Below are 14,551 nucleotides of genomic sequence, written 5' to 3' on the forward strand. Positions count from 1 at the left end.
CTGCCATCTCTACTTCACCCCAGAGGGAACCTGTGGAACTCCTTAAGGACCTTGGATCTCCGCGCGTCCCTTCTTGAACCATCCCTACCCAGTGCTATGGGAAGGAGAGGGGCGTCTCAGATCGTTTGTGACACTGTCAGAAGTAACCCCTCCCCAATATCATTCCACTGTCTTGTGTTTTCATTGACGCTCGCTTAGTCATTTGCTTGCAAGTGTGTGACTATGTCACCCCGAACAGGGGCTCTTCAGTCTGACTCGCAACAGGAACGGAAGGGATATGAGATCCTAGGGGCTTCTCCTGCGCCATGCGGAGGGGGTGTGCGTGTGGAGGTGCGACGACGTCGATGTCTCCACTCGGCCTCCCTTTCCTCGCCCTCACAGGTGGCAATCCAAGCAAGGACACATAGGGCCAGCTGCTTATGCGCAGGATCCGGAACCCCACTGCCAACCGCTCGCGCCAGGGACCCCAGTGCTCCTCTGCTGGCAAGATTCCGGGTCGCCAGCACTTCGTGCAGATGGGCCACTCGAAGCTGCTCTTCGGCCGCGCGGCCTACCGGGTTTGTTATTGTGCGAACACCGGCCGCGGAGCGGGTGCTTGCGCCTGGCGCGTGCCCGTCGGCAGGCACCGCACCGGGAGCGCGCGGAGCGGGGCGGGGCGGGGCTGGGGATTCTCGACACCTCAGCCCGGCTCTAGAACTGGGATTGGTCCGGACGCCGGGAGCGCGCGAGGGCGCGGCTCTTAGGCCCGGACGGGGGGCACGCGCGGCGCCGGCGGCGGCCGCGGAGGAGCTCGGGGAGGAGCGCGGAGGAGGAGCGCAGGGAGGAGGGGAAGGGGAGGGAGGAGGCGCCCGCCGGGTTCCCTGCAAAGCGGCCTTATTTATCTGGGCACAGCCTCAGCCTCCCCGGTGGGAGGCTCAGGGCGGCAGATCCTCTCCCACCGGGGAGCTCCGCTCCGGACTCTGCCGAGAGGGCCCTGGCGCGGGGCGCCGGGCGCGGGGCGCAGTCGGGCCCTGCTAGCCAGTCCAGCACCTCGGCCGCCTCCGCGCTGGGCGGCTCGGGTGCTGGGCTCCCCATGACGCGAGGTCGCCCGGCGGACAGCGTGGCATGAGCCAGAAGCCCTGGCCGAGGTAAGGTGTGTGTACGCGCGCGGCCAGGTTGCGGGGAGGGGAGAGTCCAGGTCGAGCCACTGCCTCGGCGAAGGCTACAATGAGGAGGGGGCGGGGTGGGGACTTGGGACTGCGCCGCGGCCGCCGCCGTCGCCGGAGCAGGGCTTACGTAATCGCAGCCCCTTCCCCACCTCACCCTCCGGCCGCTGGGCCAGCGGTTCCGCAGCCCCTAAACCCCAGCGGCCGGCCTGATTGCGCCCCGCTCGCCACCGACAGCGCGGCCGGGCTGGATCTCGGTACCACGGAATTGCTGAGAGGAAGCACGGTGGCTGCGAGGACGCGGAATTGCAGGCCATCAGCCTCCACTCCTTCTGGCTTGGCTCTGGGTTCTCCCCACTCCAGCCCTATGAGCCTCCGGCGGACTGGAGGACGTGACAGGTGTTGATACAATTAAAAGGGAGGAGCCATGTGGCTATGTGGCCTAGGGGTCCTGGACACCTTCTGGACACGAGCTGGTGTAGAGCTGCCGCCCACAGCTCTGTACCAGGGAGTAGGCTGGCATGTCTTTGGTTCTAGAAAAAGAAAATGGGCCTTGTCCAAGATTGGAAGGCTTCAAAATGGGGAATGGGCATCCTGAGATTGCCGAGCAGGGCTTCCATGTCCTTCTGGGATGTTAGGTCAGGGGGGAATCCTCCCCACCCTTCATCCCAAGAGAGAAGGCTGTACTGTTGAGGCCTGGATCTGGCCTAGCAGCCCTCCTGCTAGCCCCTCCCAGCCTGAGCCAGCAGCTGACCTCCCAGGAGCAGATGGCAGATGCCACTTCACCTGCTCCCTCCTGGAGGCCTGACTTCCACTGCCATCTTGTCCCATGGCCCACTGACCAGGGTCTTCTCCCTGCTGCCCCTTTGGACACAGGACCCTCTATTCTAGCCCAACACTTTGATGAAGTGCTGGACAGCAACCTCAGGGCAGCAGGAGGGAGGGGCGGGGGGGCGGGCGTGTTGGGACCGGAGCTGCCTAGATCAGGTCAGAGGCATGGTGGAGCCTGGATGTCCTGTCTAGGCATGGCCTGAGGGCTGGGCTGGGAGTCAGTGGGAGGAGAGAGGGAAAGTCAAGGTTGAAAATATGGGTGGTGCAGAGATACCCCAAGATTCAGCTCCCTCATTTCCTGCCACCCTTACTATTTGCCTCCCCAGTCACCCTTACTGTAAGTCTGGGATACATATGCACTCACCTGTTCTCCCAAATACACCTGAACAGGTCCTGTCTCCCACTGCTAAAGTTAAAACAAGTGCTTCTAGGTAGAAGGGATCTAGGCCCAGGAAGCCCTGAGAGATTGAGGGAGGGGTATTCTAGAGACAGCGGAAGGGGCTTCTGGGGGGCACCACTCAGCTTTCCTGACTGTAAATCTTCACTTCTGGGAGTCACTGATGTACCTTTCAGGACTGGCATAGAGAAGGGAGTGGGGGTGGGGGAGGCAGCAAAGCAAGGTCTGAGAGGCCAGTGAGCAGCCCTGAACTGTCCTCATTAGTGGTCAGATGGCCAAACTGGCTGCAGAGAGTGCAGGTGGGCCTCATTTGGTAGATGCCTTGGCCAGAGAAGCCTCGGGCCTAGGTCTTAAAGGTCTCATATTCTTCAGAACAGGGGGCACATGATAGGCTGAAACCTAGCATCTATTTCCCAGTGCCTTGTGACCATTTGCCTTTAGCTTGGTCACAAAGCCCGCATCTTCTGGAGCACTGACCTGGGTTCAACCTGTGCCTATCTACCTCCTGGGCCAAGGGTCTCCCTATCTCCAAGTCCCTGGTACACCCCCAGAGGCAGCTCCAGCAAGGGGGTGGAAGAAGAGTGCTGTGCGAAGTGACACGTGCAAAGTGGCAGGTATGTGAATGTGCCTGAGTCACAGCACTGTCACAGAACATGTTGCCTGCTCTGTGCCCCCAATCTCAGATACCCTGGTTGTCACCCCCGTCTATGGGGCTGCCCATACAGACTGAATGTCATATGGGTATTTTGGTTATCTTTTTCAAGCCCAAGGAGCTGACCAGAGCAGGTTCTATGCAGGCCAGGAACCATCCTCCAAGGTGGCCTTCATCCTGACCTGTGCTCACAGAGATGACTGTCAGAGACAGGGGAAGAGCCCCTAGACTGAGAGAGATGAGGGGGTGAGACATTGGTGGGTGTGTAGTTGGTGGTCTTTAAGACTTCAGGGTAATGGCAGTGACCCTGGCTGGATGAGAGCTGTGTGAAAGGCCACTAGTCAGATCATAGGAAAACACAGGACCCAGTGAGGCAGAAGAAAAAGACACAAGATACAACAGATGTGTTCCTGATCTGAGTGGTTGGGGTCTTGGGACAAGGGGCGGTTTCATGCAGTGTCAGGAAGATCCCTCTCTGAGCCTTGTTTTGACCAGTGGTGTTCTAGGAAATAATGAGGCAGGGATGCTGGAGGAAGATAGGGCCTTCCTCTTCCCATCTCCTTGCTGATTCCCGTCTCTTTCTTCTAGGATCAGGCCAGATTTTAGGGGTCAGCCAGCCAGATTCCTTAGCCATGAAACTCTAGAAAAGGGACTTAGGCAAAAGATCTTCTTTCCCCCAGTACCTGCACCTCAAGTTCACAGGGTCTGGGGAGCCAGGTGCTGACACCAATCTAGTTTCTGCTGTATAAACACAGACCACACGCACACCTGGAGTTAAGTTCTTGTGCTTCTCCTGCCCCGCTGACCAATCAAGGTGCTCAGCCTCACGCAGCTGCACCCCTGACTATTTCTTGTGCATTCCTTCAGCAGTACCCAGAAGCCACACACTCATGGTGCTATTTGTCTTCAAGGACTTACCAGGCCAGGGGGAGAGACAGCAATGACACCTCCAGGTGACACCTGGAGGTACTTTTTCAGAGTACTTGGGGGGGGGTCCTATCTATGGAGGTAAGCAGCAACTTTCTCAGTTGTCTACACTGAGGAAGTCTATAGAACAAGCAGGGGACCACCATTTGGCTAGGTGAGGGAGAGGAGGAATGAAGGGCAGGGATCAGGAATGGAGATGAGGCCATGAGACTGTTTTAATGACTGGATACACAGAAGATGCAAGTCCTCGGGGTTCAGCAACAGACTATGTGGAATGTCAGTCTGGAAATCCCCAAGTACTGGAACTTTCCCAGGAGAGCCATTGTATCCTCCATGTTCCTTATGTCCACAATGATTCCTCTAGAGAGGGCAAAGACTACAGTCAGCTCTCCCGGGGAGCACACTGAGAGTTTTAGGCTGATGAAGATACAGCAGCGAGGAAGTTGTCCCTTCCTGGCCCAGGATGGACCCGGGGAGTCCCATCTCAAGGTCCTCTGTAGTCTAGAGATGACCCAGAATTCCACTCCAAACCAAGCACAGGACACACTGGGCCTGGGACTGAGTGCTATGCCAGCTTGTCCATCATTCCAGAAGGCCTCTCCTCCAGTATGGAGAGGCAGCCTGGGTCACCTGGCCACTGATCCATCTCATCTCCTAGGAAGCAGGTTGCAGGAGCCACCCTGGGTAGAGAGAGGAGTTGCAGCATCATGAAGGAGTTCTAGCTGGACGTGGCTGTGTATAACTATAATCCCAGAGAGGTAGGAGTAGCAGGATGTCTGTAAGTACAAGGCCAGCCTCGGCTACATAATAATACCTAGGAGCAGACCCTAGGTCACCATCTGGTGAGATGGCAGGGCCCTGTGGAGTGATCCTTGCTGGAACCCCTGAATGACCTCTTGCTTAGCTGGCAGGAAGGTTCCATTCTTCCAGTGTGTGCTCAGCTTTCCCTGAAAGCCTCATCCCTTGAGCTCAGGTGTTACTGTTTCCATTTTTGGATCACAGTATAGGGGGTTCTCAGGCTTGGTTAATGCCACAAGAGAGAGAATAAGTGAGAATCCCCCATTAAGCACAAAGTAAGGTTGCCCCTGTGGAGATGCAGCTTCCACCAAGGGCAGGGGGCTTGATGGGGGAATTAGATGCTCAATCTGGCCTGGTTTCACCTATGTGACCTAAGTCTGGAAGGTGGGAAGGGGATCGATCGTGTGCTTCTGAAAACGTGAGTCTCCAGAGCTGCAGAGAGGGGCAGAAAGGAGCCCTGCAGATGCCCGGGGCATCCACGTGCATTTCCCCCCACCCAACCCCCAGCAATTCAGGCGCTCCACGTGCACACCCGCGGCTGGGAGCATTTTCAGCCTAAATCGGCACAGCTCTTGGATTATTTCTCCCCTGGCACCGCCTCCGCAGCCTCCTCCAGATCCTAGCCAAGCGGGCGGCTTCTCCCCCTGCCTCTTCCTGGAGAGCTGGGTTTGCCGGAGCCACCTATCATTCCTCCTCCGCTCCACTGTCTCTGGTACAGAAAGCCGGACTGACCCCGAAGAGCGCGGGAGCTGTCCGTGGTGCTGCTCGCGAGGTTCCGCGAGCGCTGAGTCTGAGCCTAGCGGCTGAGGCTCGACGGGCTGTCTAGACGCAGACCGCGACTTAGGGATATGGCGGGTATTCTAGCTGGGGCTCTCTCCACCCTCAACACAGTTCTCAGAAATGTGGGTGGTGCTGGATAAGAACTGGAACACATCAGTAAGAATCTCATCCTTTCCCATCATGGATGCTGCTGTCCTGCAACAGACTGGCTTCCCTGTATTGCTCCCAGGGAACTAGGGTAACCACAATTTAGACCTCCCTTACCATAGCGTGCAAACTATAAGTCTTCGAAGCCCCAGATTCCTTGTATAAAGACTGGAATAACAATAGTGGCTACCCCAACACAGGGATGTGGTTGTCCCAGGATTCGTTTGGCAAGTGTTAGCATTGCTACTTGCTGTACTGGCTTTTTTTGTGGCTACTATTGCTTGTTCTTGAGCACAAAAGAACAGTCAAGGTCTGGAAACCTTTAGGGGAAAACTGGCCTACTACCCAGGTCTGAATAGTCATATTGAGAAGGGGGCAATAGTACTGAGGGCCCAGGGTGGACTGCCAATGGCCATCCTTAGACATAGAGCTGGGTTGTTGGTCATGAGGACCACGTTCTGGCCCGGGGTTTTTCCCTTCCCAGAGGTGGAAAACTGGCACAGGTTGCCTGTGCAGTATAAGGAACCATCAAGACAGAATTGCAAAATAAAAGGTAGAAGGTAGTTCTTTTTTTTTTTAAAAAAAAAAAAGGTTTATTTATTTACTATGCATAAGTACACTGTAGCTGTCTTCAGACACACCAGAAGAGGGCATCAGATCTCATTATGGATGGTTGTGAGCCACCATGTGGTTGTTGGGATTTGAACTCAGGACCTTAGGAAGAGCAATCAGTGCTCTTATCCACTGAGCCATCTCTCCAGCCCCCCCCCCTTTTTTTTTTAAAGATTTATTTATTTAGTATATGTAAGTACACTGTAGCTGTCTTCAGACACTCCAGAAGGGGGCGTCAGATTTGTTACAGATGGTTGTGAGTCACCATGTGGTTGCTGGGATTTGAACTCAGAACCTTTGGAAGAGCAGTCGGTGCTCTTAACCACTGAGCCATCTCTCCAGCCCCAGAAGGTAGTTCTTGTCCACTCCTTTTGTGTCAAGGCAGAGTATAAGAGTGGCCAACTTTCTTGGCCCCGTAGCTCCAGAAAGGGGTCTCGGCCTAAAGGGTAACATGAGACTTTCTCTTCTGAGGATTTGTGTGTTCCAGTGCCCACCCCTTAGGAAGCTTCTTCATATACCCCTTGGTCTTGTGCCAGGCTCCCTGGCAAGGCTATGAGCCACCAAAGTCAGGTATGAGGGTATGACAGTGGGTTTGTGAGAAGCTCTTGCCAACTCCCTTGAGGTTGTAGGGCAGGGAACTGACAGCTCACATGTGCATCCCGTTCATCTTGGGATCACCTATACACACAGGAAGGGAGACCCTGCCTTGCCCTTAGGTCAGCTCTGGGACTCAGGACTTTACCATAGACTGTAAACCCCTCCCACAGGAAGGAATCTGTGGTGTCACCCCCCAGATTTCATGTTGAAAAAATAATGGAACCTCCAGAGGCTAGCCAAGAATTTATAGGAGTCATCATCTGGAGTCCAGAGTATTGCATTGAGTATTTCATCTGCAGGAGAAATCTATGGAAAACCACCTCCTCTCTGGATGTTGGGTGGCAGTGGATATGATATCTGGAGTACAGAATGGATAATTGTGGTATTATGGGAGTCTCATTGCTCGTCCCCCTCCCACGTGCTGTCCATTTACAATGCCCTCTGCAACCCAGTCACAGGCCTGGAAATCTGAGGGGGACAGAGAGAGGAGTGATCCAGACCTGCTTTCTGGGCTGGTCACTCTGGCTTTCCATATGACGTTCCTTCTCCAGCTCTGGTCTGAATTTTAGCTCTGCCACTTACCTATGGGCCATGACCTTAGACAGGCTGTTCACTTAGCATTGGTCTCTACTTCCTTGGTTGTACAGAGATACCACAGCAGTGTCGTCTTTGAGTTGGGTGGAGAATTAGACCATGTGTCCAGCAGGCTGGAGAGGTGCCTCAGTAGTTACGAGTACTTGCTGCTTTTATGGAGGACCTAGAGGCCTGTAACTCCAGTTCCAGGAGATGCGATGTCCTCTTCAAAATCCCACAGATATGTATGTGATACATATACATACATGTATGCAAGAAAACACTTCTTACACAGAAAATTTTAACTTTTTTAAATATGAAAAAGCATGTGTCCAAGTATTACTCTGCTGGTACTACAGTCAACTATGCAGGGAACGTGCCTGAGCCTCAGAGCTTTTTATAGGCACACAGATTTTTTTTCTTTCAAGACTGGGTTTCTCTGTGTAGCCCTGGCTGTCCTGGAACTCTCTCTGTACAGGGCTGGTCTTGAACTCAGAGATCTGTCTGTCTCTGCCTCCTGAGTGCTGGTATGTGCCACTACTCTCTGGCCAGGTGCACAGATTTTGCAGAGCTGGTCTGTGACTCTGAGGGCTATTCAAGCACTTTTCTTCTTCGAATCCTGGTCCACAAGATAAACTCCAGGAGGGAGCATCAGAGGATCAGAGGTGAAAGGAACAGTTAAGGGTTCTGTCTCCCCAAACCTCGAGTGGGACTCAGAGCATCAGAAAGCACCACTGAGCAAGGCAGGCTGAGCCAGTGAATGGGACAGAGGATGTGGACGCTTGGGCTAGCTGCGAATATGGCCAGCCTGCCTCTTGTGCAGTCAGAGAAAGGCATGTGCTAGGATCTGTTCTGTTAAATGGTCCTGGAAATGCTCTGGGCGAGGAGCCTCAAAGATGAGAAAAGGGTTAGCTCTCCAGCTCCTCCAGACACTGGCAGACTTACGTGTTCTTCCTGTCTCATCCACAGAACGTGCAAGAAAAATGTCGAGCCCCGGTATCGATGGTGACCCCAAGCCCCCATGCTTGCCTCGAAACGGTCTGGTGAAGCTGCCCGGCCAGCCCAACGGTCTAGGTGCAGCCAGCATCACTAAGGGCACACCTGCGGCCAAGAACCGTCCTTGCCAGCCACCACCCCCACCCACCCTCCCACCTCCAAGCCTGGCTACACCACTGTCCCGGGTTGCTCTGGCCGGGGGGCCATGCCCCCCAGCCAGTGGACCAGCTGCAGGCCCAGTGCCTGGACCCCCAGTGGAGCGGCCACCACTGGCCACAGATGAGAAGATTCTTAATGGGCTCTTCTGGTATTTCTCAGCATGTGAGAAGTGTATACTAGCTCAAGTGTGCAAGGCGTGGCGGCGTGTGCTCTACCAGCCCAAATTCTGGGCGGGCCTCACGCCTGTGCTGCATGCCAAGGAGCTGTACAACGTGCTGCCTGGAGGCGAGAAGGAGTTTGTGAACCTGCAGGGCTTTGCTGCTAGAGGTTTTGAAGGCTTCTGCCTAGTTGGTGTCTCTGACTTAGACATCTGCGAGTTCATCGACAACTATGCGCTCTCTAAGAAGGGAGTCAAGGCCATGAGTCTCAAGCGCTCCACCATCACTGACGCTGGTCTAGAGGTGTGTCCTAAAATTGGCTAGGACCAGAGGGGGCTGGGCGGTGGTAGGGGGCAGGGACGTGGAGCAGCAGCCCTATGGACATGGGAGGTTGAAGGGCCCAGAGGATACTCAGGTGCATACAGGGCCAAAAGCTGCAAGGGTGGTATATCGGGGCCTGATACAAAGCGAAAATGTGAGCTTGTTGCTAAAAAGTGATTAAGATTTCAAGATTGGTGCAGAAGAGTAGTCAGTTACATGTGGGTCCCTGCTTGCTTGTGAAGCTGCCTTGGTGAATGGGATGCTGGGGTGGTGTGGGGGGATAGCTGAGAGTCTCCTAGAAGCAAGGGTTGAAGAAGCACCTAGGCACCCTGGACCTGGATTGTAATTTTAGTATTCAAATCATCTCTTCTAAACACCTGCACTGGCCACACCCTGGCTTATGTGTCCCCTGTGCCCTGCCTCCCCTTTGGAATATTGGGAAAGTATAGCGAGCAGTTTAAGCACACTCCTTGGAGTTCAGCCTGATGCGTGCTTGCACAGGTCCACACTCAGGAGACCACTGCTTCCAGATTGCCAGAGGCTTCCTCATGCAGGCATGCGTCGGGGAGCTGACAGTCTGGTCTGATCTGTACTTGCCTGTAGGTGATGCTGGAGCAGATGCAGGGAGTGGTGCGCCTGGAGCTGTCAGGCTGTAACGATTTCACTGAGGCTGGCCTATGGTCCAGCCTCAGTGCACGGATCACCTCACTGAGCGTCAGTGACTGCATCAATGTGGCGGATGATGCCATCGCTGCCATCTCACAGCTTCTACCCAACCTGGCAGAGCTAAGCCTTCAGGCCTACCACGTGACTGACACGGCACTGGCCTACTTCACAGCACGCCAAGGCCACAGCACCCACACGCTGCGCCTGCTCTCCTGCTGGGAGATAACCAACCATGGGGTGGTCAATGTGGTGCACAGTCTGCCCAACCTCACCTCACTCAGCCTCTCAGGCTGCTCTAAGGTCACCGATGATGGAGTGGAGCTTGTAGCTGAGAACCTTCGCAAATTGCGCAGCCTTGACCTTTCCTGGTGCCCTCGGATCACCGATATGGCACTGGAGTATGTGGCCTGCGACTTGCACCGACTGGAGGAGCTCGTGCTGGACAGGTGCACACATCCCTACACTCCAGGCTGGTACTGGCAGGACCTCCAGGAACTGGAAGCCTAGAGTGGGTGGTGCCAGTCCATGGGCTTCTGGGATGGGGAAGGGCACATAGAATAGAGTGCCCAAAGTTGGAGTAACTCCAGCATAACCTGGAGAAAAAGCCATACTCCAAAAGAGGAGGTCACAGGGTGGGACCAGGGGGAGGATAGGACATTGGTGTGTGGGGCAGGAATTTGCTCTAGGGACACCTCTGAAAAGGAGGGAGGGACCTAGGTGGGGATGGGGTAAAGTGATTTAAAGGTGGGCAGTCCCCCTTCTGGTGCAACCACAGGTGTGTACGCATCACGGACACTGGTCTCAGCTATTTGTCCACCATGTCGTCCCTCCGCAGCCTCTACCTGCGATGGTGCTGCCAGGTACCTCCATGCCCCCAGGGATCTGGAAATTAGAGCGCGGTGGGTGGCGGCAGGACGCGAGGAGATGGAGGCCCAGTGCAGATTTTCCTTAAACTGCACTGGGCCTCATTCAGATACCTCTAGAACCAGCAGCCAAACTAAGCGGAATCATTGGGTTCCGGATTCCCCAAGGCCCTCATGGGTGCTTCCAGTCTACCGGGGGGAGGGGGAGGGGGCTGAGAAATCTCCATTTTGAACCCCTACCTCCTGCCCCTCCAGCGGCTCCAGATCCCAAGCAAGTGGAAATAGTTAACACGACCTCCTCTCACTCCCGCCCAGGTGCAGGACTTCGGGTTGAAGCACCTCTTAGCCATGAGAAGTTTGCGACTCTTGTCTCTAGCAGGTGAGACACCCCCTCCCCGCCATCCGCATGCCTCGTGAGCAATGATGCCCACTCACTCTGACCCCCGCCCCTATCGGGTCCCTTGTGCAGATAGATTCATTTCAGGTTTTGGCAAATCACATCCCAGGTAGCGGGTTAGAGGGTGAATTCAAGCCCGCCCTGATGGTGACGCCCTGCTCAGATCCATCCTCCATCAGGCCAAGCCTGAACACATCCTTTCCTGGTGCAGGTCCCGCCCATCCTGTCAGATTCCCACCCCTCCACGCCCAGTACAGGTCCCGCCTCATTCAGCAAGCCCAGTAGAACCCACCCCTAGCAGGTCATTGTCCTCTTCAGCCTTTTCCTCCTGCCCAGCCCAGTCCAGTCCTCCCGCCAGGAAGAGCTGAACTGCTGAGCGGCTGCCCGATGCCTTATGCTTGCAGGCTGCCCGCTCCTAACCACCACGGGGTTATCCGGCCTCGTGCAACTGCAAGAGCTGGAGGAGCTGGAGCTGACCAACTGCCCTGGAGCCACACCCGAGCTCTTCAAGTACTTCTCGCAGCACCTACCACGCTGCCTCGTCATTGAATAGCGCAGGCTTCCCCACCCGGCCGCGGGAACCGGCCACGCCCTGGGCAGTAGCCCCTCTTCCATCCCTGCCGGAGCATCACTTCTCCGCCCTGCGCTGGAGGCGGGGCAAGATGAGGGAAACCCCGCCCCGTGCCTCCCTTGCTCCTCTGCTCAACTGCTCCTTTCCCGTCTGGGGCAAGAGGCAGAGGGGCCAGCCCCACGCACGCACGCACACTCGGGGACTTTGTGCATGCCCCTCGTGCCCGCACTGCACGTCCGCCCTCCACCATGCCACAGCCGCCGCCATCACTCGCCCGCCTTCTGGGGGTCTAGGTCCTTTTGGGGATGCTTTGAGTGCATATGCCCTCACTGGCTTCCCCACTTCATTCTGCTCTCTGCCTCCCCTCGCAGTCCCCCCATCCCGGGCAGGGCCCAAGGGAATGGAGGGATTGGCCCCCCAGGACTTAGGGGCCTGGAAGAGCCCCAAGGGCCTCCCACATCTTCCACTGCACCGCGCCTGGAGCCCTCCAAGGGGTATGAGGCGTCACAGGCCACTGCCAAAGCCATGGCCCCCTGAGGAGCCCAACTACCCGATGCCCACCTGACCTAGTGGCTTCCTTTCTTCCTTGTTGCCATATGGGTCAGTTCTTGTCCTCTGTGCCCCACTCCCCCACCCCCAGATCTCCTTCTTTCCCCCTGGCCTACAGATCCTTGGGCCCTGGCCAGGCTGGGACAGCTTTAGGAGGATGCAGACCTTGGAACAATCAACATTAGCCTAACCGGTGTCCATCCACCCAAGTGCAAGGGTGGAATAGGCACCTGACAGACCCCAATCTGGAGCCACCCACAGGGCTATCAGACCTTGGGATCAGCCCACCCATTTCAGCCCCTACCCCAGCTGAGCTCAGGCCTCTCAGCACTGTGCTTCTCCCTGGATAGGTCTCCTCAGGTGGAATCTGCAGAGGGCCTGGCCATGGGTCAGGATCAGCACTGACCAGCGATTCTGATCTTCCAGTGGCCAGCACACCCTTCACACCCCAAGGAAGGAGGGCTCCTTTCTAGTCCTCCTTTATCTCTCCCAGCTTCCAAAACTTTTGCCTGCCCAAAGGGTTTGTGACCATGTTCTGTCAGATCTCAAGACATTTGGAAGTCCTAGGGGATCCTGGCATATACGTGACAGTACTGAGGAAGGGACTGGGAACCCTTCCCTCCCAACCTGGAACCCCAGGAGACACAGCACCCACAACTAATCTTGGGACACCCCTATCTGGTTGGAAGAGAGTAAACTAATTCCCAGAGAGCCAGAGGGAGAGAGAGAAAAAGAGAGAGAGAGAGAGAGAGAGAGAGAGAGAGAGAGAGAGAGAGAGAGAGAGAGATGCTGTTCATAAAAGTAAGGGTTCAACAGCCCAAAGAGTTCCCTGACCCTGAAGTGTTGGCCAGGGAGGCTCCAGGCTGAAGTGGTCAGGAGCCAGATTTGTCAGCCCCTCTTCCCACAGTCCCCCAACAGGGAGGGGGAAGCTGTCCATTTGCCCAAAGTATTAATGCAACTGAAGCTGTGATATTTCCAATGACTGTAGGAGGAAAATTTAAGGGGAGAGAGGAACACAAACAAAACCAACCAACCCCTAAAATCATTTTCTTATTGTACATAACGACCTCATTCTCCTGTATATGCGGAAGATATAACCTTATATTTGGTAAGTGTTTCTTGTGCTATTTTATCACGTGACCTGTTTATAAAAATATATATTAAAAAGTTGTAAAAACACAAGTTTGGTTTTTTTGGTTTTGGGTTTTTGTTTTGGTCACTTGACCAAGTTGTAAGGGTTCAATCTGCCCTGGCTGGCCCAGGTCTCTGGGTTCTCTCCTGCCTCCCAACTCATCAAAGTTACTCTATAAACAGGAGAGGCTGGAGGCTCAGGGCTGGGTTGGGACCTTAGCCACTGACCAACAGAAGTTTTCTAATGCCCTAAATGCACAAAAGGGAGCAACGTGTTTGATGTCAAAATGTAGGTCTTCAAAAGGATCTAGGACCTTGTTATCCAAGAGCAGAAATGAGCCTTATCCCTCTGCACTGAGTCACTAAGTGAGGGATTGTGATGTTCTATAATAATACAGTCAGTGAATCTGGATAGATGGCTCAGTAGTTCAGAGCATCTACTGTTCTTGCAGAAGACCTAGGTTCAGTTCCCAGCACCCACATCAAGGGGCTTTAAGCTGCCCAGTAACTCCAGCTTCAGGGATGTAATGCTCTCTGGTCACCTAGAGAACCTGAATACAGAATGGTACACATAAAAACTCATACATGTTTTGCTTGCATATGCACACATACACAAATAAAGATTGAATAAACAAATAATCAGGGGCTGGTGAGATGGCTCAGCGGTTAAGAACACTGATTGCTCTTCCGAAGGTCCTGAATTCAAATCCCAGCAACCACATGGTGGCTCACAACCACCCATAATGAGATCTGACGCCCTCTTCTGGTGTGTCTGACGACAGCTACAGTGTACCTAGATATAATAATAAACAAAATCTTTGGGCCTGGACGAGTAGGGACTGAGTGAGTGTAGCTGACCAAAGCAAGCAGAGATCCTAAAATTCAATTCCCAACAACCACATGAAGGCTCTCAACCATCTGTATAGCTACACTGTAGTCATATACATAAAATAAATAAATAAATCTTTAAAATAAATAATCATAGATTGCTAGAAGATCAAGACTACTGTGCCCACCTCAAGAGAAAGGGCAACTGCTGAAGGGACACTAGCCAATTTGAAAACAAGGCTCTGACCTCCTCCCCAATTCCCTCTTTTTGCTAAAAAATTAGATTATATTCCTAAAGCTAGCTACCAAGGTCTATTCCCTTATTTGGCCACTTCCTCCACCTGAGGCTGACTACCAAGGTCCAGCTATCAAAGTATAATGAAATGCAGCAATCACAAGCCCCCTTTTGTTCACTTAATTAACCTGTCCAATCACAATTAAATACCTCCCCCT

At 54.3% G+C, this 14,551-nt stretch overlaps 1 protein-coding gene across 1 annotated transcript; it reads left to right on the forward strand.

Moving 5' to 3' along the window:
• The first annotated feature begins 761 nt into the window (after nt 1-761).
• On the forward strand, nt 762-13,318 carry Fbxl16 (F-box and leucine rich repeat protein 16). The gene is made up of 6 exons (XM_031353649.1): nt 762-1,127; nt 8,429-9,075; nt 9,697-10,205; nt 10,535-10,619; nt 10,938-11,001; nt 11,424-13,318. Exons 2-6 carry the CDS (start codon nt 8,443-8,445, stop codon nt 11,570-11,572), a joined length of 1,440 nt encoding a protein of 479 aa, XP_031209509.1. The 5' UTR covers nt 762-1,127; nt 8,429-8,442; the 3' UTR covers nt 11,573-13,318.
• Nucleotides 13,319-14,551: the final 1,233 nt, after the last annotated feature.

Source organism: Mastomys coucha, unplaced genomic scaffold, assembly GCF_008632895.1.
Source record: "Mastomys coucha isolate ucsf_1 unplaced genomic scaffold, UCSF_Mcou_1 pScaffold5, whole genome shotgun sequence".
NCBI classification, from domain to species: Eukaryota; Metazoa; Chordata; class Mammalia; order Rodentia; family Muridae; genus Mastomys; species Mastomys coucha.

Bases quoted from the DNA above. Each gene is read 5' to 3' on its own strand.
- Fbxl16 (XM_031353649.1), top strand. From the start codon at position 8,443: ATGTCGAGCCCCGGTATCGATGGTGACCCCAAGCCCCCATGCTTGCCT. The intron at 10,620-10,937 runs GTACCTCCATGC...ACTCCCGCCCAG, and splicing joins ACCTGCGATGGTGCTGCCAG to GTGCAGGACTTCGGGTTGAA. The intron at 11,002-11,423 runs GTGAGACACCCC...TTATGCTTGCAG, and splicing joins GCGACTCTTGTCTCTAGCAG to GCTGCCCGCTCCTAACCACC.